At 43.2% G+C, this 25,680-nt stretch overlaps 1 protein-coding gene across 1 annotated transcript in view; it reads right to left on the bottom strand.

Annotated features, from left to right (window-relative positions):
• LOC109930964 (dynein axonemal heavy chain 8-like) overlaps positions 1–25,680 on the bottom strand; it is a 2,199,840-nt gene that overhangs the window by 837,216 nt on the left and 1,336,944 nt on the right. Inside the window, 1 exon segment of the mRNA XM_048596622.1 lies at positions 4,847–4,993. Within this exon segment, the coding sequence (XP_048452579.1) occupies positions 4,847–4,993 (147 nt within the window).

Below are 25,680 nucleotides of genomic sequence, written 5' to 3'. Positions count from 1 at the left end.
CTGAAGTGCAAACTACCTCTCTTTCTGCTTTTCTTTTGCTAGGGCTATTCTTTTCTTTACTTTTGCCTCTAATTCAAGCTGCTTCATTTGAACTTGAATTTTAGCCATTTCCAAAGATTCTGATGGCATCTCCATCAATTGTAAATGTCAAGCTATTGCTGCAATTACCTCCCATTTTGAAAGGCACCCCTAACTCCAGCTGATCTGCCAATTCTAAAAGTTTTGCCTTGCTTACTTTCTGTAAAACTCCTAAGGCGATTTCTTGCACCCCCAGGAAACCCTTAGTGACTGAAACAGCTATAACTACCCAAGGCATATCCTGTTTACATCAACTAAATTCAACACCTGAAACAAAAGACACCAACACTTACCATTTGCTGCCTTTGAGTCCAATAATCCTAAACCCAAACTGGAATTAGAAATTCTGATCCCAGAAGAGCCCCCAATTTGTTTTGGACCTGACCAGACCCACTCAAAATAATTTAAGAAGTTAGCCCCAATCCTAACTTTTTCTTAATTAAAAGGCAAACGTAAAGTGTTGTCTTCCAGATGCAATTCGACTGGTCAAACATCTTGACTTTAAGCGAAACACAATGTATTCAAAGACTATAGTTAAACCATACCAAAAGTAAAAAGAACTTAGAATAACTTAATTCTACTGGAAAACTTAACAAAATAATAGAAGAGTAACTACTACTAAATATCTGTTCAAATACAGTAACATTCCATAAACACACCCCTTGGCAAAAAGGTACATTCAGAAATCAGATTTTCTCACATGTAACACCCACATGTAACACCTGATACAAAGTTAGGTAGAGGGACAGGTAGTATTGAGGATGCAGGAAGGCTGCAGAAGGATTTGGACAGGCCAGGAGAGTGGGCAAAGAAGTGGCAGATGGAGTACAACATGGGAAAGTGTGAGGTAAGAAGAATAAGAGGTATGGACTATTTTCTAAATGGGGAGAAAATTCAGAAGTCTGAAGTGCAAAGAGACTTGGGAGTCGTAGTTCAGGATTCTCTCAATGTAAACTTGCAGGTTGAGTCAGTAGTTAGGAAGGCAAATGCAACTTTGGCATTTATTTGCAGGGATGTACTTCTAAGGTTCTATAACGCTCTGGTCAAGCCACATTTGGAGTACTGTGTGCAGTTTTGGGCCCCATATCTCAGGAAAGTTGTATCGGCCCTGGAGCAGGTTCAGAGGAGGTTCATGAGAAATGTCCCAGGAATTAAAAGCTTAACATATGAAGGAACGTTTGAGGTCTCTGGGTCTATACTCGATGGACTTTAGAAGGTCGAGGGGGGATCTAATTGAAACTTACAGAATAGTGAAAGGCCTGGACAGAGTGGATGTTGGGAAGATGTTTTCATTGGTAGGAGAGACTAGGATCCAAGGGCACAGCCTGAGAGTACATAAGAACATAAGAACTAGGAGCAGGAGTAGGACATCCTGCCCCTCAAGCCTGCCTCGCCATTCAATAAGATCATGGCTGATCTTTTTGACACTCACCTCCACTTAACCACCCGCACACCATAACCCTTAAAAGGAAGACCTTTTAGATCGGAAATAAGGAGAAACTTCTTCAGCCAGAGAGTGGTGAATCTATGGAATTCACTGCCACAGAATACTGTGAAGGCCAGGTCATTGAGTATATTTATGATTGAGATAGATAGGTTCTTGACTGTCATGGGGATCAAGGGTTACGGGGAGAAAGTGGGAGAATGGGGTTGAGAAACTTATCAGCCATGATTGAATGGCAGAGCAGACTCGATGGACTGAATGGCCTAATTTCTGCTCCTATGACTTATGGTCTTATGGTCAGTAGGAACAGAAACCCCAGCTCCTAGCTGTAACCAAGAGAGAGGAAAAAATAGTTTCTACTTCCTCAAGGCTCCAGCAACTCCTGCTGAAACGTAACTAAAAATCTTTGATCTTTGAGAGCTTGACCACATGCACTCAGGTTGCTTCTGTTGTTCCAACTTAAAAACCCAAGGCCTCACAAGTTGATTATCTTCTCATAGTACACTCGTCACCTGTCCCCCATCTTTCTCTAAAAGAAACCAGGACAAAACACACCTTTTAAAGCCATAGCATCGTCACATCTGTCTCACCTATAATACTCCAAGCATTAAAGTTCACATGGCCTTGCCATACTCCCCTGAAATTCAACATGGGTGAACTCCCTCTGCCTTTGTTCCTTTATTAAAATATGTAGTCTCCCTATTATGCTAATACTCTTTGCCCCCTCCCCTTGTTGAACTATTTTAAATTCCTTCCAACAGCACTAGCAAACCCATGCATAAGGATGTTGGTCCCATTCTAGTCCAGATGCAGAACTTGTACAGATACCACCTTCCCCAGAAACAATCTCTTTGATCTAAGAATCTGAAACATTCCCTCCTGCACCAACTAGTATTTCAAGGCATAATTTAGGTAGGAGCCATACGCACCTACCTGAATGTTGGCATTTGACATTTGCCAACCCCTCATGAACATCATGTCACTTTTCTGATCCACTGGCAGGCTGCTCAGGAAGCACAAGAGTTCCATTCAGGGAGCAATTGTATCTAGTGTTGAAAGGCTGCTTCAAGGAGATGCTACAATGACACAGATTGGACCAGGGCATCCCAGGATTCTTGTTTGCTTCTTTAGTGCTCACTCACCTAGCATCTACTTGCATGCTGACAGCATCCATGCCTTACCTTGCCGTGCTAATTAGCACAATAATGCAACCAGGAAACTTGCTTCGCTGGTGAGTAGTTCTCAGTCAGAAAGGCTGGCATCATGCCGTCTGCAATCTCACATAGAATCCCTACAGTGTGGAAACAGGCCATTCAGCCAATTGAGGACACACCAGCCCTCTGATGAGCATCACACCCAGACCCACCCCTGAAACCTTGCATTTCCTATGGTTAACCTACGTAACCTACACATCCCTGAAAGCTATGGGCAATTTAGCATGACCAGTCCACCTAACCTACACATCTTTGGACTGTGGGAGGAAACTGAAGCACCCAGAGGAAACCCACACAGACACAGGGAGAATGTGCAAACTCAACACAGACAGTCACCCAAGGGTGGAAACAAACCTGGGTCCCTGGTGCTGAGGCAGCAGTGCTAACCACTGACCCAGCAGCTTAAGTGGTAAAACATGCTGCAATCACAGCAAGCAGACAGCACATCTCAAAGTCTTAGGAGAGTTGTCTTCATCAAAGTTATGCAGAAAACCATCCTTCTGGGTGCTCCGGCACAGTAAATGGCAAGTTCCAATACCAATCAAGGGGATTGGCCACAGTGAGGCATCCAGCCAGCGTGTTCTTTCTCAGAGGTTTTATGCCTCTACAGTTTGAGGAGTGAGTCACTGTCAGTCTTGTGGCTCCATAGCGGCTGGTCTGGTTTGGGAGCAGGGCTAACGCAGTCAAGATGTGTATAGGCATGAGTCAGGGGTCTGGATACTTCTGATCTGGAGTTGTCCAATGAAGCTAGTCAAAATATTGGGACATGGCCAGTCTGTTGGGTCTATTCACATAAATTGGGATGGGAGGGCATGCTGAACAAGGGGCCTCTACCATGGGAGGGAGACTCAGGAACTCATTCTTCAGGATTGAGGGAAACAAGCTTGGGGTAAAAGAGGGACAACAATTGTGATTGAGGACAACAGTATCTGTAAGGGAGGTGATACAGTAAAGCATGGATGAGAATGGTATAACATTGGAGGGAGGACTTCATCCACAGTCAGGAGATATCTGGCTTAAAGGAGGCTACAATATATGACACCACACCTAGCATGGTCATTTCATATGCCAGGGGCTGGGGAGGTAAAACATGGCCTTGTGTGAGCTTATGTGGTGGGCTCACGGGTGGGCTACTAGAAAGATCTGCATGTTTGAGGTTTCACCAACATGTACAGGTGGAGGCTGGAAGTGAAGGAAATCAAAAATATGCAATAGCAAAGAAGATGGCTGTGAGCACCTTTGGAGTGGTAGGGCAAGTGACTCAACCTGTGGGGGCCCTTTATAGGGAAACAAAAGTGATCCAAAATTCAGAGAGGTCTTCTTTCTCTATCAAATCTTTAAGTTCTCCACAGTCCTATCCTGTGAATTGAGAAGTTTTCTTACATGAATACACATGAAATTGAAAGCTTAGACTTATTCAGTCTTTTAATAATCTGCCAATTTTAAAAATAACACTCAAGCTAAACTTTTACATCAAGATCACTGAACTTTCCCTGACTGTCCTGTTATCCTTTCTTAGAAAGAAACTGTATTTGCTTCTGACACTAATCAGGTCTTACAAAATTACCCTAAAAAACTTTCAATTTCTGTGTTTTCTGAACATAAAAATTAATCCATGATTATGCTAAACTAAAAGCAAATCAATGACTTTCAATGTTTATTCCCTGTCATAATCACCAAAATATAAACCATCATCCATTAACACTCCATTAATAATCCCTGTTTTCAGCCAGCCAGTGAATCCTCTAAGTTAATGTTAGACTCTTTATGTTAGACACTGTAAACTCTTTAACGATCAATTCTGACCTCCTGTAGGACAGACATTAACACAGTAAGGAATCAATGCGAAAAAAGGTTTGTGGAGAATGGGACAGCCTATGGCAAGGCTTCAACAGGCAGCCAATTCTGCTGCAGGAAGTTTAAGATGTCTTTATCATTTCCTTTAAGATGTCACTTAAATTAGCTTTCTTTAATCTTCTTGTGAATTCATATCACTCTAATTCCTTTAACTAGAAGTTTTTCTTATTGTATGATTGTGGTTAAAAACAGTACAGCTGCTGGATAGAAACCAAGACCATAACTGTAACACTTTTTCTGGATTTCATTTTACCTTTTCTAGTCTCTTGCAGAAGACATCAAGTTTACCAAATATGTACATTTCTGACACATCAAATGGAGTATCTCGCACTGTTTCAGTTGTTTGCTTCTTAGTACTCTGAAAATATTTGCGATATTCTGCTAACAATTTTTTACATTCCTGAAAAGCAAGAACAGAAGGTCGCATAACATGTAATCAGATTATTAGATATTTCTCTGATCTACTGGAATTAATAAGATGGAGATAAAAATTAGATTCCTGACCTAGTAACATTTTTTTCTCATTTTTCAAAGGTAAGCATTCTCTTACAAAGACTAAATTCAGATAATCAGTATAGTTGACATAGAATTTCACTTCATGTGGGCATATTTGGAGATCTGGGTGCACAAATCAACATGTGATTCTTATAATTTCTTTTCATATTACTATCTGACAAAATGTAACTCGACTATTGAATTCTATCTTTGTATTTTACCAACCATTTGATTTTATGAAATAGATCAGTTCTTTCAATCAAAAAAACCAGCGTATGGTTCCATCATATCAGCTTTCCTATTGAGCTTCAAACTATTCTCAATTGGAATTAATTCTTCTATCACTTTACCATAAAACCCAAGATGTCCTGTTTCAGTACTAATACTGTACTATGACTTGTTTGCTGGTCTATAGAGAACAGAATGATAGTCCATGAAGATGAGTTCTTCGCACTTCAACCTCTGTGTCAGAGGTTCAGGATGGAATCCACCAGGGCAATATTTTCCCTCCCAGAACTCATGTTATGTTAACCAACTTAAAAGACTGCTTTACACAGAATAGTGTCAACTTCTTAAGTTGTGTTCTAGCTGCACACATCTAAGCAAGTAATTAATCGCACCTTGATTATATGTCCACATGATGTACAATTATGTGAAAACTGATTTTAAAAAGCTTGAAAATAAATTTGTAAAATTATGAATGAAAAACCAATAAAAACAAAGCATGTTAACTTTTGACAGCATATGTGAATGACAATGTGATCAAAACTTATGTAACTGATAGAATTGCAAAACCATTTATTTTGAATAAATAGAATATCCAGCCACTGATCAGTGTCTGGTATGCACCACATTTATATGGCTGGTATTATGACCATCATCAAAGTATAAGTATGCCTTTAAGACACATGTTCATAATATCATCGCTTTTATTTTGCTCATTCATTGTGAATGTTGCTGGTTGAGCCAGCACTTATAGCCCATTCCAGATGCCCTTGAGAAGTTGGTGGTGTGCTGACTTCTTAAACCACTGCAGTCCATTTGGTATAGGCTTACCTAAAGTAGAAGTAGCTGGAAAAGCTCAGCAGGTTTGGCAGCATCTGTGAAGAAAAATCAGAGTTAACATTTCAGGTCCAGTGACCCTTCCTCAGGGACCTGATTTTTTTCCACAAATGCGCCAGACTGGTGGAGCTTTTCGAGAAACTTCTGTTTTTGTTACTATTTGCAGCACCCACAGTTCTTTTGGTTTTTATTTAGTACAATACTCTAAGTGTGGCCTAACCAAAGTCTTATAAAACTGCAACATGACATCCTGACTCTTGTACTCAATTCCCTGACCACTAAAGGCAAGCATACCATATGCCTTCTTTACCACTCTATCCACTTGCAGGGCCACTTTCAGGAAACTATGGACTTGAAGTCCAAGCTCCCTCTGTACATCAATGCTGTTCAGGGTCAGGAACTGTATACTTTACCTTAACACTCCTTAACAAAGTGGTCATGGAAACTCATTAGCAAACAGGATTAAGGAGAATCCCAAGGCCTTTTATACATACATAAAAAGCAAGAGGGTAGCCAGGAAAAGGGTTGGCCCACTCAAGGACAAAGGAGGGAAGCTGTGTGGAGCCAGAAGGGGTAGAGGAGGTCTTAAATGAATATTTTGTGCCAGTATTCACCAAAGAGAATGAATCAGTGGAGGATGATTTCAGGGAATGGAGTGTCAAATTTCTAAGCCAAGATGCTGTTAAAAAGGAAGAGGTGTTGTCCATCTTGAAAAGTATTAAGGTAGATAAGTCCTCGAATCCTGATGGGATCTATCCCAGAATATTGAGGAAAGCAAGAGAACAAATTGCTGGAGCACTGACAGACATCTTTGTATCCTCTTTGGTCACAGGTGAGGTCCCAGAGGACTGGAGAATAGCGAGCGTTGTCCCATTGTTTAAAAAGGGTGACAGGGATAATCCAGGAAATTACAGGCATGTGAGTATCTTGTCGATGGTAGAGACATTATTTGAAAAGATTCTCAGGGACAAGATCTGTATGCATTTAGAAGCAAATTGTCTGATGAGCAATAGACAGCATGGTTTTGTGCAGGGGAGGTCATGCCTCACTAATTTAATCACATTTTTTCAAGAGGTGATGAAGATGATTCCAGAGGGAAAAGCGGTTAATGTTGTCTACATGGACTTCAGTAAAGCCTTTGACAAGGTCCCTCATGACAGACTGGTACAAAAGGTGAAGTCACATGGTATCAGGGGTGAGCTGCTAAGATGGATACAGAACTGGCTTAGTCATAGGAGACAGAGGGTAGCGATGGAAGGAGGCTTTTCAGAATGGAGGGTTGTGACTAGTGATGTTTTACTGGGATCAGTGCTGGCACTTTTGCTGTTCATGGTCTACATAAATGATTTGGAGGAAAATGTAGCTGGTCTAATTAGTAAGTTTGCAGACGATACAAAGATTGATGTAGTTGCGAATAGGGAGGAGGATAGTCAGAGGATATAGCAGGATATAGGTTAATTGGACGTATGGGCAGAAAAATGGCAGATGGAGTTCAGAGATAACAAGGTGCAGAGCTGGATGAACACAGCAGGCCAAGCAGCATCAAAGGAGCAGGAAAGCTGACGTTTCGGGCCTAGACCCTTCTTCAGAAATCGGGGAAGGGGAAGGGGGTTCTGAAATAAATAGGGAGAGGGGGAAAAGGATAGAAGATGGATAGAGGAGAAGATAGGTGGAGAGGAGACAGACAGGTCAAAGAGGCAGGGATGGAGCCAGTAAAGGTGAGTGTAGGTGGGGAATTAGGGAGGGGATAGGTAAGTCCAGGGAGGACGGACAAGTCAAGGGGCTGGGATGAGGTCGTAAGGTAGGAAATGGGGGTGGGGCTTGAGGTGGGAGGAGGGGATAGGTGGGAGGAAGGACAGGTTAGGGAGGCGGGGACAAGCTGGACTGGTTTTGGGATGTGGTAGGGGGAGGGGAGATTTTGAAGCTTGTGAAGTCCACATTGATACCATCGGGCTGCTGGGTTCCCAAGCGGAATATGAGTTGCTGTTCCTGCAACCTTCAGGTGGCATCGTTGTGGCGCTGCAGGAGGCCCAGGATGGACATGTCGTCTGAGGAATGGGAGGGGGAGTTGAAATGGTTCGCGACTGGGAAGTGCAGTTGTTTATTGCGAACCGAGCGTAGGTGTTCTGCAAAGTGGTGCCCAAGCATCCACTTGGTTTCCCCGATGTAGACGAGGCCACAACGGGTGCAGCGGATGCAGTATACCACATTGGCAGATGTGCAGGTGAACATTTGCTTGATGTGGAAAGTCTTCTTGGGGCCTGGGATGGGGGTGAGGGAGGAGGTGTGGGGGCAGGTGTAGCACTTCACCAACACCTTCCACCCCAACCTTAAGTTCACCTGGACCATCTCTAACACCTCTCTCACCTTCCTGGACCTCTCTGTCTCCATCTCGGGAAACCACCTAGAAACCAATATCGATTTCAAGCCCACCGACTCCCACAGCTACCGAGAATACACCTCCTCCCACCCACCTTCCTGCAAAAATGCTATCCCCTATTCCCAATTCCTTCGCCTCCGCCGCATCTGCTCCCAGGATGAGGCATTCCACTCCCGTACATCTCAGATGTCCTCGTTTTTCAAGGACCGCAACTGCCCCCCCTCAGTGGTCGAGAACGCCCTCCACCTGTCTCCCGCATTTCCCGCAACTCATCCCTCATACCCCCTCCCCGCAATAACAACCAAAAAGGAATCCCCCTTGTCCTCACGTACCACCCCACCAATCTCCGGATCCAACACATCATCCTCCGACACTTCCGCCATCTGCAATCCGACCCCACCACCAAAGACATTTTTCCCTCCCCACCCTTATCTGCTTTCCGGAAGGACCACTCTCTCCGTGACTCCCTCGTCTGCTCCACACTCCCCTCCAGCCCCATCACACCCGGCACTTTTCCCTGCAACCGCAGGAAGTGCTACACCTGCCCCCACACCTCCTCCCTCACCACCATCCCAGGCCCCAAGAAGACTTTCCACATCAAGCAGATGTTCACCTGCACATCTGCTAATGTGGTATAATGCATTCGCTGTACCCGTTGTGGCCTCCTCTACATCGGGGAAACCAAGCGGAGGCTCGGGGACCGCTTTGCAGAACACCTACACTCGGTTCGCAATAAACAACTGCACCTCCCAGTCGCGAACCATTTCAACTCCCCCTCCCATTCCTCAGACGACATGTCCATCCTGGGCCTCCTGCAGTGCCACAACGATGCCACCCGAAGGTTGCAGGAACAGCAACTCATATTCCGCTTGGGAACCCTGCAGCCCAATGCTATCAATGTGGATTTCACAAGCTTCAAAATCTCCCCTCCCCCTACCGCATCCCAAAACCAGTCCAGCTTGTCCCCGCCTCCCTAACCTGTTCTTCCTCCCACCTATCCCCTCCTCCCACCTCAAGCCGCACACCCATTTCCTACCTACTAACCTCATCCCGCCCCCTTGACCTGTCCGTCCTCCCTGGACTGACCTATCTCCTCCCTACCTCACCACCTACACTCACCTTTACTGGTTCCATCCCCGCCTCTTTGACCTGTCTGTCTCCTCTCCACCTATCTTCTCTCTATCCATCTTCTATCCGCCTCCCCCTCTCTCCCTATTTATTTCAGAATCCCCTTCCTCTCCCCCATTTCTGATGAAGGGTCTAGGCCCGAAACGTCAGCCTTCCTGCTCCTATATACTGCTTGGCCTGCTGTGTTCATCCAGCTCTACACCTTGTTATCTCAAGGTGCAGGGGGCTAGTTTAAAAGAGATATGCCAGGCAAATTTTTCACACAAAGGGTGGTAAGTTTCTGGCACACACTGCCAGAAGAGGTAGTGGGTGCAAGCACAATAGCAGCATTCAAGAAGCACCTGGGAAAATGCATGAATAGGAAGGGAATAGAGGGATACAGATCATGTAGTGAAGACAGTTTTAGTATAGAAGGGAAAAATGTGTCAGCGCAGGCTTGGAGGGCCAAAGGGCCTGTTCCAGTTCTGTATTGTTCTATGTTCTTCTTTGTTTTTTGCATTTGACCTCTCAAAGTGCAGCACCTCACACGTTCCCAGATTAAACACCAGCTGCCACTTCTCTGCTCAGATCTGTAACTGATCTATATCCCGCTGTATCCTTTGACAAACTTCTACACTATCCACAACTCCACCGATCTTTGTATTGTCTACAAACTTACTAATCCACCCTTCTTCATTTTTATCCAAATCATTAATATATATATCATGACAGCAAAAGCCCCAGTATGGATCCCTGTGGAACACCACTAGTCACTGACCTCCAGTCAGAAAAACACCCTTCCACCACTACCCTCTGTCATTATGGGCAAGCCAATTCTGAATGCACACGGCCAAGTCACGGTTGTTTCCATGCATCTTAATTTTCTGGATGGCCTACAATGGGGGACCTTGCCACTAGCCTTACTAAAATCCATGTAGACAACATCCGCTGCTCTACCCTCATTGGTCACCAGTGTCACTTCCTCAAAAAATTCAATCAAGTTAATAAGACATGACCTGCCCTGCATAAAGCCAGATTTACTGTCCCTAATTAGGCCATGATTTTCTAAATGTGTATAAATCCTAACCCTAAGAATTCTCTCCAAGAGCTTCCAAACCATTGATAATCTGGATGGTGTTAAGCTTCTTGTGTGTTGTTGGAGCTTCATTTATCCAAGTGAGTGTGGACTATTTCATTAAATTCCTGACTTCGGCTTTGTACATGAAGGGCAGGCTGTATTATAGCATGTGACCAAATGGGATAAATCTCATACTCCATTTTACGTAGGAAAATGGGAGATATGACATCGTAATAGAAGGATGCTTCTATGTTGTAACTCAACAGCTTAATGTTAACCCTGATAATTATATATTTGAAGAATGTAATGTTTGTATATATAATTGTTAATTCTAATAAATGTCTGTTGAACTATTCAAATACACAATATCCACAGTCAGTGTCTTATGCTGTGGTAGATAACAAACATTGCTGAGTCAGGTAATATATCCTGTTGGAGACAAACCCACACCGTGGCAAGCTACACCATAGCTATTTATAAAAGGCTCCAGTATGTTGGTGGTTAATATTTGGAAAACTAATTGAAGACCAACAAGCCAATAGCTTTGGACAACAAAGAATTTGAACAGAGGTAAAGTTTCTCATCCTTAAGTAACACTTTCTCTGAGTACAGACAGCTGTGACAAATTTGTAGTTAGGATGCCGATCACCAGGGGAACAAAATTATCTTATTTTAGTATGTAAGGTCTTTCAAGATAAAAGTAATTTCTAATATTGCTTTATTTAGAAAAAATACTGAAGTGCACTTGTGACCTGTTACACAAAAGGTGGAAAGCTAGAATGCTCTATTTCTGAAAAATGACCACAGAATAACAGAACTGTTACGGAGCAGAAACCATGCCATTAGCCCCATAGTTACCACATCAGCTATCTGAGAATTTTCACTTATTGCCAATTTCCTGCCTTTTACCTATAATGTTGCACATTGTTTCTATTTAAATGATGATATAATGCCATCTTGAATGCCCCAACTGAACCTGCTTCTGTCAAACCTTCAGGAAGTGCATTCTGCACCCGAATTGTTTTTGTGAGAAAGTTATTTTTTCCTATTGACTCTGTCAAGATGACTCATGATTTGGTAACTTCTCCCAAATCTCCCCTTAGCTTTTTCCTCTCCAAGGATAACAGTTCCAACTTCACCAATCTATCCTTCTGAATGAAGTTTCTCATTCCTAGAACTTTTCTTATAAATCTCTCCAGCACTCATATAACTCCAATTTTCTCACTGAAGTCTAAACAATGTTCCATATAAATTTGGCATAAAATCCCTGCTCTTGTACTCTATGACCCTATTAATGAGGCCTAAAATATTGTGTGCTTTAATCCAGAAAAATGGAACAGAAGGAGTAGGCCATTCAGAGATAGTAGGAACTGCAGATGCTGGAGAATCCGAGACAACAAAGTGCAGGGCTGGATGAACACAGCAGGCCAAGCAGCATCCTAGGAGCAGAGAGGCTGACGTTTCGGGCCTCGACAACCTGCACAACCATTCAATATGATTCAATATGATCCAGCCTGTGTAGACAAATGAAGAATTTGAGAGGTTGAAGAAAAATAATTACGAACATTGGATGTGGACATTAAGGATGAAGGCCACATATAGAATATAATATAGGTGCATATAGGCCTTTCAAGCCTGCTCTGCTGTTCAATATGATCATGGCTGATCATACAACTCAGTCCCCTGTTCCTGCTTTCTCCCCGTATTCTTTGATCCCATTAGTCCTAAGAATTACGTCTATATCATTCTTGAAAGTCTTGTGGTGCAGAAACAGGCCATTCAGTCCATTATGTCCAGCTATCTAAGATTCTTTTCTTAGTGCTAATCTCCTGCCTTTCCCCATTAGACCATTCATTGTTCTTGTTGCTCAACAGTTCTCTCTACCTGATTTGCAATGTTAAATGACTTACACACATATTTCCAAAAGTCTCTCTGCTCCTGCACACCTTATAGATTTATATCTTTTAATTTATACTGCTTCTCTATGTTCTTTGTACCACAGTATATTACTTCATGCTTCCCTGCATTGAACCTCATCTGCCACCTATGCTCCCACTGCACCACCTCTGAAGTACTACACTGTCCATTTTACACTTTATCATTCACCCAAGGTTTGTTGTCTGCAATCTTTGATATTATCCTTCACATATATGAGGAAAAGAAGAGGTCCAAACACTGACCTCTGGGGAACTTCCATACAAACTTTCTTCTAGCCCAGAAAATATTCATTAATACACGAGGTGGTACAGTGGTTCAGTGGTTAGCACTGCTGCCTCACAGCAGCAGGCACCTGGGTTTGATTGCAGCCTTGGGTGACTGTCTATGTGGAGTTTGCATGTTCTCCCCGTATCTGCATTGGTTTCTGCTGGGTACTCCAGTTTGGTCCCGTTGTCCACAGTGGTGCAGGTTAGGTGGATTGGCCATGCCTAACTACCCTGTAGTATCTAGGGATGTTAAGGCTAGGTGGATTAGCCATGGAAAATGCAGAGTTTCAGGAGTGGGTCTGGGTGGGATGCAGTTTGGAGGTTCAGTACAGACTCAGTGGGCCGAATGGCCTCTTTCTGCCAATCTTTCAGTCAATTCTGTATACACATTGCTAATATCCCTTCTATTCCATGACCTATAATGTCCTTCACAAATCTACCATGTGACATTGTATTGAATGCCTTTTGGAAGTCCGTGAACAACACATCAACAGCCTTGTCCTCATCAACTCTCTTGTCACCTTTACAAAACATGCCACTAAGTTACTTAGACACAAATTTCTTTTAACAAATCTATACTGACTCTTCCAAATTAACCCATATTTTTTCCTGTGACTATTAATTTTATCCCAACGCTCCAATGAAAGCAAAATACTATGAATGCTGGAAACCTGAAACAAATGCAGAACATGCTGGAAAAACTCAGCAGGTCTGGCATTCTCCGTACTGAGTGAAACTGAGTTAACAAAAAGTCCAGTTTGATTCTAGTTCTCTAGCATTCTCTGTGTTTGTTTCAGTCTCAGCTCTGTTCAGGTGCAACCTGTCCAGCTTGTGCAGGTGCCATCTTCTTCACAGCCAATCCCAGTTTCTCAGGAATCTAAAGCCCTTTGTCCTGCATATATTTCCAACTATGCATTCATTTGCCTTATCACCTTATTTCTGTACTCACTTGCAAGAGGAGCTGGGAGTATTCTGGAGATTACTAAATTTGTGTAATTTTCTACCTAGCTCCCTGAATACTGATAGCAGAACGACATCCCCCTTGCTACTTATATTATTGGTACCAATGTGTTCACCCTCTCCCAGAAAAATGTGCCATAGATGCTCTGTGACATCCTTGACCCTGGCTCTGGGGATCCATCCTGGAATTACGTTGATGGTCACAAAAACACTTGTTTGTTTCCCTAACTAATGAATCCCCTAACACTACTGCTCCTCCTTTCTTCTTCCTTCCCTCCTGTACATTTAGGTGGTTTGAAGCGCCAGAAGCCTGGCTCTGACTACACTCACTCCATGAACCAAAGACCTCATTAACTTCCAAGATAGAAAATCAATTTGTGAGTGGAACCACAGGGGATTTCTGTGCTACCAGCCCGTTGCTATCAGACTATCTGTCAGTCATCCATTCCCTTTCTTCTTCCGTCCCTTAAGCTGCAGTGTGACCACCTCTCTAAAAATATGGAGAACACGTCCCAACTACATCAACAGAACTTAGGTTGAGAGGGTGGAGAGCATCAATTTCCTCTGAGTGATGATAACTAACAACCTGTCCTGGACTTCCCACATAGATGCAACTGTCAAGAAGGCACAACAGCGCCTCTTCTTCCTCAGGCGGCTCAGGAAATTCGGCATGTCCATAAGGATTCCCACCAAATTCTACAGATGCACAACTGAAAGCATACTGTCCGAGTGCATAACAGCCTGGTACGGTAACTGCTTTGCTCAGGATCATAAGAAACTACAGAAAGTGGTGTGCACAGCCCACACCTTCACGGGAGCAAACCTTCCACCTATGGACTCCATTTACATGGCTCGCTGCCGCAGAAAGGCTGCCAATATCATCAAAGACCCATCGCACCCTGGTAACGATCTCCTATAACCTCTTCCATCAGGCAGAAGATACAGCAGCCTGAACACATGCACCAGCAGGTTCAGAAACAGCTTCTTCCCAGCCGTTATTAGACTGATGAACGGACTTTCTAGCCTCAAGTAATGCTGGTCTCACTAACGTCAATCTCACCTAGCACACGCCCTGTGTAATGTATGCCTCTAAGTCTTTTTGATCTGTACATCCTTGCTTACTATGATCTGCCTGTACTGCTCGTAAACCAAGCTTTTCACTGTACTTCGGTACACGTGACAATAAATCAATCAAGCAAATGCGTTATCCATGTAACTCTCAACCTCATAGATGCACCATGGTGTATCCAGTCAGCTCTCAAACTCGGAGTCCACATGTAATGCAATCAAATCAGTGAATGATATCAAATACTTGTACCCAGGCAGATTTGACATTAGCAAATTTAAAGGTGATATAGTATTTATCTTAAGAATTATCCTCATCCTGAAAAGAGTTTTGTCGATCCAAACATCTGCTTGCGGTATTAATGTGACCTCTATGATGGAGTTTGTTTAGCCAATACTCACAAGACACAAATTTCCAGAACCAGCTCTTGCAACTGTCACATTACTTTAGCTTCACTTAGATGCCAATAAGTCCCAAAGATTTCCTTTGCAACTTCCATCATTCTGAATGAGCACACCACATAATAACATAAGAACATGGAGCAGAAAGATGCAATTCAAGCCATCAAGACTGCTTAGCCATTTGATACCATCTTGGCTCTTCACAGCTCATCTTAACTCCAATTTCCTGTTCACTCCCCATAACCCTTCAAACCATTGCTAATAAAGAACATCTGTCTTTCTGCTCCTTAAATTGACTTAAGGTCCATAAGACCATAAGGCAATGAGACATAGAAAGAGAAGCTGACCATTTGGCCCCTCAAACCTGCTCTGCCATTCAACAGAGTCATGGCTGATCCGACACTCATCACGTCCAACTTCCTCCCCTTTCTCATAACCACTGATTCCCCTACTGATCAAGAATCCATCTGTCTCAGACTTAAATACACACAAGGACTTGCTCCCACAGCTCTCTGTGGCAACAAGTTCCAAAGACACACATCCCTCTGAGAGAAGAAATTCCTCCTCATCTCAGGCTTAAATTAGCACCTCTTTATTCTGAGACTATGGCTTCTGGTCCTACAATCTACAATAAAGGGAAAAATCCTCTCAGTGCTGACATTATCAAGTTCCTTAAGAATTCTATGTTTCAGTGAGATCACCTCTCATTCTTCTAAACTCCAGTGAATAGAATAGAATAGAATAGAATAGAATCCCTAAAGTGTGGAAACAGGCCATTTGGCCCAACAAGTCCACACCGCCCCTCCGAAGAGCATTCCACCCAGACCCATTCCCCATACCCCTGCATTTCCCTTGTCTAACCCACCTAATCTAAACATCCCTGGGTACTATGGGCAATTTAGCCTAGACAATCCACCTACCCTGCACATCTTTGGACTGTGGATGGAAACTGGAGCACCAGGAGAAAACCCACGCAGACACGTGGAGAAGGTGCAAACTCCACACAGACAGTCCCCCGAGGCTGGAATCGAACCCGGGTCCCTGGCGCTGTGAGGCAGCAGTGCTAGCCCTAGCCTTTGCTCATAAGACAATCCTTCTGTCAGCTTATCATCCTCAAGAGCTCTCTTTGAACTACCTCCTATGAAATGACAGCTTTCCTTAAATGACGGAATGCAAACTGCTCACAGTAGTCTCACCAGCACCAGCACAGTTGCAGTAAGGCTTCCCTACTCCAACCCCCTTGAAATAAGAGCCAACATTCCATTCATCTTCCTGATTGCCTATGTGCCACTTGAACAGCCCATCTATATCCTCCTGTAATCTAAGACTTACCACCCCACCGATTTTTATATCAATACGGCTCAATGTTTCTATGTTCAAGTTTGTATCACTTATATAAACCACAAACAGCAAGGGTCCAACACTAACCCTTGTGGGACCTCACTGGACACCAATTTCCAGTCAGAAAAACACTCTTCGTCTATATCCAATTTGCCAAATTTCCTTGGATCCCATTTGGTCTTATAGAGTCATAGAGTCATACAGCACGGCAACAGATCTTTCGGTCCAACTCATCTGCACCGACCAATCTGACCTAGTCCAATTTGCCAGCATTTGGCCCATATACCTCTAAACCTTTCCTATTCATACACCCATTCAGATGGCTTTTAAATGTTGTAATTGTACCCACCTCTACCACCTCCTCTGACAGCTCATTCCATACATGCACCACCCTCTGAACAAAAAAGTTAGCCCTCAGGTCCTTCATAAATCTTTCCCTTCTCACCTTAAACCAATGTCGTTTCACTTTGGACTCCCCAACATTGGTAAAAAGACCTTTGTTATTCACTTTCTCCATGCCCCTCATCATTCTATAAACTCTTAGAAAGTTACCCTTCAAACTCGGACACTCCAGGTAAAAAAGCCCCAGCCTATTCAGCCTCTTCCTAAAGCTCAAACTGTCCAGTACAACCTCCAGTACACAGCCTTGTAAATCTTTTCTGCACCAATGTTCTGAACAGACATAACATGATATCACAACTCCATGTTACTAACAATGAAGGCAAGCATGCCAAATGCATTCTTCACCACTCGGTTTATCTGTAACTCCACTTTCAAGGAACTGTGCACCTGCATCCTTAGGTCGCTTTGTTTGGCAATACTCCCCACGGCCTTGTTATTAACTGCATAAGTCCTGACCTGATTTGCCTTACCAAAATGCAACACCTCATATTTGTCGAAATTAAACTCCATTTGTCACTCCTCAGCCCACTGGCCCATCTGATCAAGTTCCTGTTGTACTTTGAGATAATCTTCTTCACTGTCCACTACACCACCTATTTTGAATGTCATCTGCAAATTTACTTCCTATACTCATATCCAAATCAATTATATAAATGACAAAAAGCAGTAGACCCAGCACTGATCCTTGTGGCACACCACTTGTCACAGGCCTCCAGTCTGAAAATCAATCTCAACTCCATGCTCTGTCTTCTACCATCAAGCCAATTTTGTATCCAATTGGCTAGGTCCCCCGGGATCCCATGTGATCCAACCTTACTAATCAGTCTACAATGCGGAACTTTGTTGAACACTCTCCTGAAGTCCATACATATGTGAACCACTCTGGTTTCATCAATTTTCTTTGCCACCTATTCAAAAAACTCAAGGAAGTTGGTAAGACATGATTTCTTATGCACAAAGCCACGCTGACGATTCATAATCAGACCTTTACTTTCCAAACGCAAGTAAATCTTGTCCCTCAGAATCCCCTCCAATGACTTACCCACCATGACATAAGGCTCACCGGTCTATGGTTCCCTGGCTTTTCCTTACAGCCTTTTTTTAACTAATGCACCACAATAGCCAACCTCGATGTTATAACTATCTCAGCAAGGGGCCAGCAATCTTTTCCCTAGCTTCCCACAAAGTGCTGGGAAACAGCTGATCAGGTCCCAGGGCTTTATCTATCTTTATGCGTTTTGAGACTTCCAGCACCTCCTCTTCGTAATACGAACTCATTTCAAGACATCAACATACATTTCCCCAAGCTTGCTGGCTTCCAAGTCCTTCTCCACAGTAAACACTGATGCAAAATATTCATTCAGTATCTCACCCATTTCCTATGGTTCCACACATAAACAGTCATGTTGATCTTTAAGGGGCCCTATTCTCTCCCTAGTTACTGTTTTGCCTTAATATATTTATAGATTCTCTTTGGATGCTCCTTAACACTATTTTCTAAAGCTATCTTATGTCCCCTTTTTGCTCTACTGACTTCCCTCTCAAGTATACTCCTGCTTGCCTTGTACTCTTCTCGGGATTCACTTCATCCCAGATATCTATGCCTGATATATACCTCCTTCTTTTTCTTGACCTCAATTTCTCCAGTCATCCAGCATTCCCTACACCAGCCGGCCTTGCCCTTCACACTAACAAGAACACATTATCTCTGAACTTACATTATCTCATTCTTCAAGGCCTCCCACTTCCCAACCATCCCTTCACCTGTAAATAGCCTCACCCAATCAACTTTTGAAAGTTCTTGTCTAATAACATTAAAATTGGCCTTACTCCAATCAGTTCTATCCTTTTCTATAGCTATTTTAAAACCAGTAGAATTATGATCATTTGCCCCAAAGTGCTTCCCCATTGACACCTCAGTCACTTGTCCCACCTTATTTCCGAACAGAAGGTCAAGTATTGCTCCTTCTCTTGTTGGTACATCCACATATTGAATCAGTAAATTTTCTTGTGCACACTTAACAACTTCTTCCCCATCCTAGCTCTTAACATTATGACACTCTCGGTCAAATTTAGGAAGCTAAAATCCCCTACCATTTCAACCCTAATTTTCTTAGAGACATCTGAGATCTCCTTACATATTTGTTTTCAATTTCCTGTTGACTATTGGGGAGCCTTTAATACAATCCTAACAAGGTGATCATCCCTTTCTTACTTTTAAGTTCCAGCCATATAACTTCAATGGATAACAAGGTGTAGAGCTGGATGAACACATCAGGCCAAGCAGCATCATAGGAACAGGATGCTGCTTGGCCTGCTGTGTTCATCCAGCTCTACACCTTGTTATCTCAGATTCTCCAGCATCTGCAGTTCCTACTAACTCTGATATAACTTCAATGGATGATTTCCCAGGAATATCCTCCCCAAGTACAGCGTAATATTCTCACTAATCAAAAATGCCACACCCCCTCTTCTCTTGCCTCCCTTTCTATCTTTTCTACAGCATTTATACCTCAGAAAATTAAGCTGCCAGTCCCGTCCATCCCTGAGCCACATTTCTGTAATAGCTATGATATTCCAACTATATCCTAAGTTCATCAGCCTTACTTGTCAGGCCTTCTGCACTGAAGTAAATGCAGTTTGATTCAGCAGTCTTCCCTCGTTCTTTGCCAAGCTCTTGGCTGCCTTAACTAATAGACTTGCTCCCCTCATCTACTGTATCAGGTGAGCCTTTTCTCTTTTCTCACTTTCTCTTTGGTTCTCCCCACCCCTCCCTCCCACTACCCCCTCCCCACAGCCCCTTACTGGTTTAAAGCCTCCCAGATAGAAAGTGTCTTTGTTTTCAGATTCCTATGCAAGACCTTATCAAAAGCCTTGCTGAAGGAGTCCAAGGGACTCCATCAAAAGTTCTTGTCTACATAACTAGTGTCCTCTTCAAACAAATTCAATTAAGTTGGTCAGGCATGAACTCTCCTTAACAAAATCACGCTGACTGTTCTTGATTAATCCACACCTCTCCGAAACTAGATTAATTCTGTCCCTCAGAAATTCCTCCAACATTTTCCACATACTGAGGTTAGACTGACTGGCTCGTCATTTCTTGGTTCATGAACATAGAACAGTACAGCACAGTACAGGCCCTTCAGCCCACAATGTTGTGCTGACCTATTATCCATCCTGCATACCCTACATTTTACTATCCTCCACGTGCCTATCCAAGAGTTGCTTAAAAGTCTCTAAAGTATCTGAATCCACAACCGCTGCTGGCAGCGCATTCCACATGCCCATCACTCTCTGTATAAAGAACCTACTTCTGACATCTCCCCTATACCCTTCTCCAATCACCTTAAAATTATGCCCCATAGTAATAGTCATTTCCACCCTGGGAAAAAAAGTCTCTGACTATCCACTGTATCTATGCCTCTTATCATCTTGTACACCTCTATCAAGTCACCTCTCATCCGTCTTCACTCCAGTGAAAAAAGCCCTAGCTCCCTCAACCTTTCCTCATAAGACCTGCCCTCCAGTCCAGGCAGTATCCTGGTAAATCATCATTTTCTGATGAAGGGTCTAGGCCCGAAACATCAGGCTTTCTGCTCCTATGACGCTGCTTGGCCTGCTGTGTTCATCCAGCTCTGCACCTTGTTGTCTAGTATCCTGGTAAATCTCCTCTGCACCCTCTCTAAAGCTTCTATATCCTTCCTATAATGAGGCGACCAGAACTGAACACAATATTCCAAGTGTGGTCTAACCATGGTTTTATAGAGCTGCAGCATAACCTCGCAGCTCTTAAACTCAATTCCTCTGACGATGAAAGCCAACACACCATACACCTTCTTTACAACCCTATCAACTTGGGTAGCAACTTTGAGGGATCTATGGAATTGCACCCCAATATCCCTCTGTTCCTTCACACTGCCAAGAATCCTGCCATTAACCCTGTATTCTGCATTCAAATTCGACCCTCCAAAATGAATCACTTCACACTTTTCCAGGTTGAATTCCATCTGCTACTTCTTTGCCCAGCTCTGCATCCTGTCAATGTCCCGTTGGTACCTACAACAGCCCTCCACACTATCCACAACTCCACCAACTTTCGTGTCTTCGGCAAACTTACTAATCCGCCCTTCCACTTCCTCATTCAAGTCATATATAAAGATCACAAAGAACACGAGGTCCCAGAACAGATCTCTGCGGTTACCTAGCTCCAGGCTGAATATTTTCCATCTACGACCACATTCTGTCTTCTATTGGACAGCCAGTTTTGTATCCAGACAGCCAAATTTCCCTGAATCCCATGCATCCTTACTTTCTGAATGTGCCTACCATGTGGAACCTTACCAAATGCCTTGCTAAAATCCACATACACTCTTGCTCCCTTCTTGAATAATGATACTGCATTGGCTATCCTATAAACGTCTGGCATTTTTCCTGTGGCCAAAGAGGAACTGAAAACTTTTGCAATAAGCCTTGCTATTTCCTCCCTTGCCTCACTCAACAACATGGGCTATTTATGTAATCTGGTTCTGGTTATTTACCTACTTTTAAGCTTACTAGACCACTCAGAATGATTTTTTCTGTCTATATTAATTTCATTAATTGTATTACAGAACTTCTCTCAGATTTCTATATCTATATCATCCCTCTCACTACTGAACACTAACACAAAGTATTCATTTAGATCCTGACCTACATCGACTGACCCCACACACAAATTATTGCTGTAGCCCTTAATGTTCCCAATTCCTTCCTCTGTTTTTTTTTACTTTTAATGTACCAGTAAAATAACTTAGCATTTTGCTTTATTTTACCTGCCAGTATCCTTTCATGTCCCCTTTTAACTCTCCTAATCCCCCTTCTAAGTTCCCTCTAATACATTCTATACTCCTCTAGAGCTTCTGCAGTTTTCAGCCCTCAGTTTCTGTGACTAGCCCTCCACCCCCATTTATTCTCTTAATGCAACCCTGTATATTTCTCAATAGCTAGGGTACATAAGATTTGATGGTCTCACCCCTTTTCTGTCTTGGAATAAGTTGGTCCTGTACTCTCTTTATTTCAGTTTTGAATGCATCCCCTATTCTGAGACAGATATAACTGCACGTATCTGCTCCCAGTCCACTCTGGCCAAATCATATTTGGTCTTACTAAAATCAGCCAGCCTTTCTCAGGTTTAGAACTTTGATTTCAGGCCCATTTGTTTCCTTTGCGATCATAATATTGAATCTATCAGAGTCATGATAGCTGTCTGTAAAATGCTCTCTCACTGTCACTTAACTATTGCCCAGCTTTGTTGCCTAAAATTAAGTCAAGAACGACACACTTTCTTCTATCAATGCGCCAGTTTAAAAAGATGTCGTGAATGCATTTTAAGAATTTTAAATTTTAAGAATTCCGCTCCTTCTAACTTTTCACATCATGACTAACCCAGTTAATGTGAACGAAATTGTATTTTATCACAATCTAATACTACAACTACTGTACCATCTACTACTATCACCACCCTATGATGTTAGACTTCCCTGAAATTTAACGACATTTTTTTAATACTGTATGACTCTATGATGCTATCTGCTCTTCTATTTCTCTCGGACTTAGACTTAAGTGCCATTTCTCTAGCCCTACACTCATTCCTGGAGCATCTGGATAACAAGGACACCTACATCAGGCTCCTACTGAACGACTACAGCTCCACGTTCAACACCAAAATCCGCTTCAGACTAATCTCAAAACTCCAAGACCTAGGTCTCAGCTCCACCCTCTGCAACTGGATCTTCACCTTCCTGACCCGCAGAGCACAGTCAGTGAAGACAGACAACAGCACTTTCTCCACAATAACTGTCAACACTGGAGCCTCACAGGGATGCATTCTCACCCCCCAACTGCACCCCCTGTACACCCACAACTGTGTAGCCAAATTCCAAATGAACAGGATTTACAGGTTTGCTGACAACACCACAGCGTAGGACGGATATCAAACAACGATGAGTCAGAATACGGGAAGGAGATAGAGGGCTTGGTGTTCTGGTGCAATAATAACAACCTCTCTCTCAATGTCGACAAAACAGAAGAACTGATCATTGGCTTCAGGAAGAAAGGTGGAGGACACAAATCCCCATCTATATCAGCAGAGCTGAGGTGGAGATGGTCAAGAGCATTAAGTTCCTAGGAATGACGATAACCAACAAAGCAGATTATTACCTGGATGGCTATATTTTGGGAGAGGGAAAAATGCAGCAGGACCTGGGTATCCTTGTGTACCGGTTGCTGAAGGTGAGCATGCAGGTGCAGTGGGCAGTAAAAAGGAAAATGGTATGTTGGCCTTCACTGCAAGAGATTTTGAGTACAGGAGCAGAGATGTGCTGTTGCAGTTGTACAGAGCCTTGGTGAGACCACACTTAGACTACCGTGTGCAGCTTTGGTCTCCATTTCTGAGGAAGGATGCTCTTGCTCTCAAGGGAGTAGAGCAAAGGTTTACCAGGCTGATTCCAGGGACGGCGGGTATGACATATGAGGAGAGATTGACTAGTTGGGATTGTTTTCACTAAAGTTCAGACGAATGAGAGGGGATCTCACAGAGACTTATAAAATTCTAACAGGACTGGACAGGGTAGATGCAAGGAGGATGTTCCCGATGGTGGGTATGTCCAGAACCAGGGGTCACAGAATGAGGATTCAGGGTAGACGATTTAGGACAGAGATGAGGAGACATTTCTTCATCCAAAGAGTGGTGAGCCTGTGGAATTTATTACTACAGGATGCCAAACATTGAATATATTCAAGAGGCGACTAGATACAGCACTTGGGGAGAATGGGATCAAAGGTTATGGGGAGAAAGCAGGATTAGGCTATTGAGTTGAACAAAATGCCATGATCATGAAGAATGGCGGAGCAGACTCGAAGGACTGAATGGCCTCTTCCTGCTCCTATTTTCTATGTTTCTATGTGATGGTCAAGAAGGCACAACAACACCTCTTCTTCCTCAAGCGGCTTAGGAAATTCAACATGTCCATAAGGACCCTCACCAACTTTTGCCGATGCACAATCGAACGGGTTCTATTTAGGTGCATGACGGCCTGGTATGACAACTGCTCTGCCCAGGACCATACAGAAAGTTGTAATTGGTTGAAGGGTTATGGAAAGCAAGCAGGAAAGTGGAGTTGAGGGCAAAATGAGATCAGCCATGGACTGAATGTTGGAGCAGGCACAAGGTCTTAAATTGCCCACTCCTGCTCCTGGGTCTTATGTTCTTATGAATATAATAGTAATCAGGAAAGCGGATATCACTAAAGCCTTACAGAGATGGGACGAAATAAACCTTGATCAAAGTTGCACCACTAGCTCAGGAGGTCAGCAACAATGACAAGTAGCAGAAAACGCCAGACAGATCTGAGGTGTAGCTGGTTGGCAACTTTAACATGTGTACTCATTAAGTGAGCGATCGTTAACAGAGCATGCAAGAAATCCTAAAATGCAGCTTGGTGCTGTCTGCAATCTAGGCACCTGTCCCTGCAAGAGTCCGTGCATCAACCCTTCAATGTTAGTATGGCCTGTAATGCAATTCTGTACTTCCTAAACACCCTGCAAGTATTTTGGATATCCTCCAGGGTTAGCAAAAATCAGATCATACAATCCCTACAGTTTGGAAGCCCATCGATTCCTGACTGACCCTCCGAAGAGCATTTTATCCAGACCCCATAACCCCGCATTTCCCAAAGCTAACCCACACGTCCCTGGACACTATGGGAAACTTAGCATAGCCAATCCATCTGATCTGCACATCTTTGGACTTTGGGAAGAAACCAGAGAATCCGGAGAAAACCCACACAGACACAGGGACAATGTGCAAACTCAACACATCGTTGTCAAGGGTGGAAGTGAATCATGCTGTGAGGCAACGGTGCTAACCACTGAGCCACAGTGCTGCCCAAATAATAACTTCCACGTATGAGGATTGCACATGGCTGGTGCCCGTGGATCATGCTATATTATCCTGCTTCGAGTTGACCAACATCAGTGGTCTGCCGTCAGTGGTGAGGATGAATTCACCACGAATCTGATCTAACTTCCAATGACAAGAATTCTCAGTGTCCAGTTTGCTTACGGTGAGTTGTGGTACGGGAAGTTGTATATTAATGAAGCAAAATGTGCAGTTAATCAGGTCATTAGTAAACAATAATCTTTCTTAACATGGACTCATTTTGCATGGTGTAAAATACTTTGAGCATCCTATTACTATAAAAGAATACTTGGGTAGAATTAAGTATGATCGCTTCACTGGAGTAGTCGTATTACACAAACAGTTGGGCTAAACATAGATAAGCCTTAATGGCTTGCATTCTAGGATCCAAAAAGAAGTAACTACAGAGATGATTTGTTGTAATTTTCCTAAAATTCTTGGATTCTGCAGAAGTACCAGAGGACTGGAAAACTGTCAATATGACACACTGATTCAAAATGGAAGCAAGGCAAACAGTGGGTAACTATAGGCTGAGATAACAAGGTGTAGAGGAGGATGAACACAGCAGGCCAAGCAGCATCACAGGAGCAGGAAGGCTGACGTTTCGGGCCTAGACCCTTCATCAGAAAATTAA

Source organism: Rhincodon typus, chromosome 5 (assembly GCF_021869965.1).
Source record: "Rhincodon typus isolate 14 chromosome 5, sRhiTyp1.1, whole genome shotgun sequence".
In the NCBI taxonomy this organism is placed as follows: domain Eukaryota; kingdom Metazoa; phylum Chordata; class Chondrichthyes; order Orectolobiformes; family Rhincodontidae; genus Rhincodon; species Rhincodon typus.
Note: the sequence above shows the minus strand (reverse complement) of the source record. Positions and strands in the feature narration are given on the sequence as shown.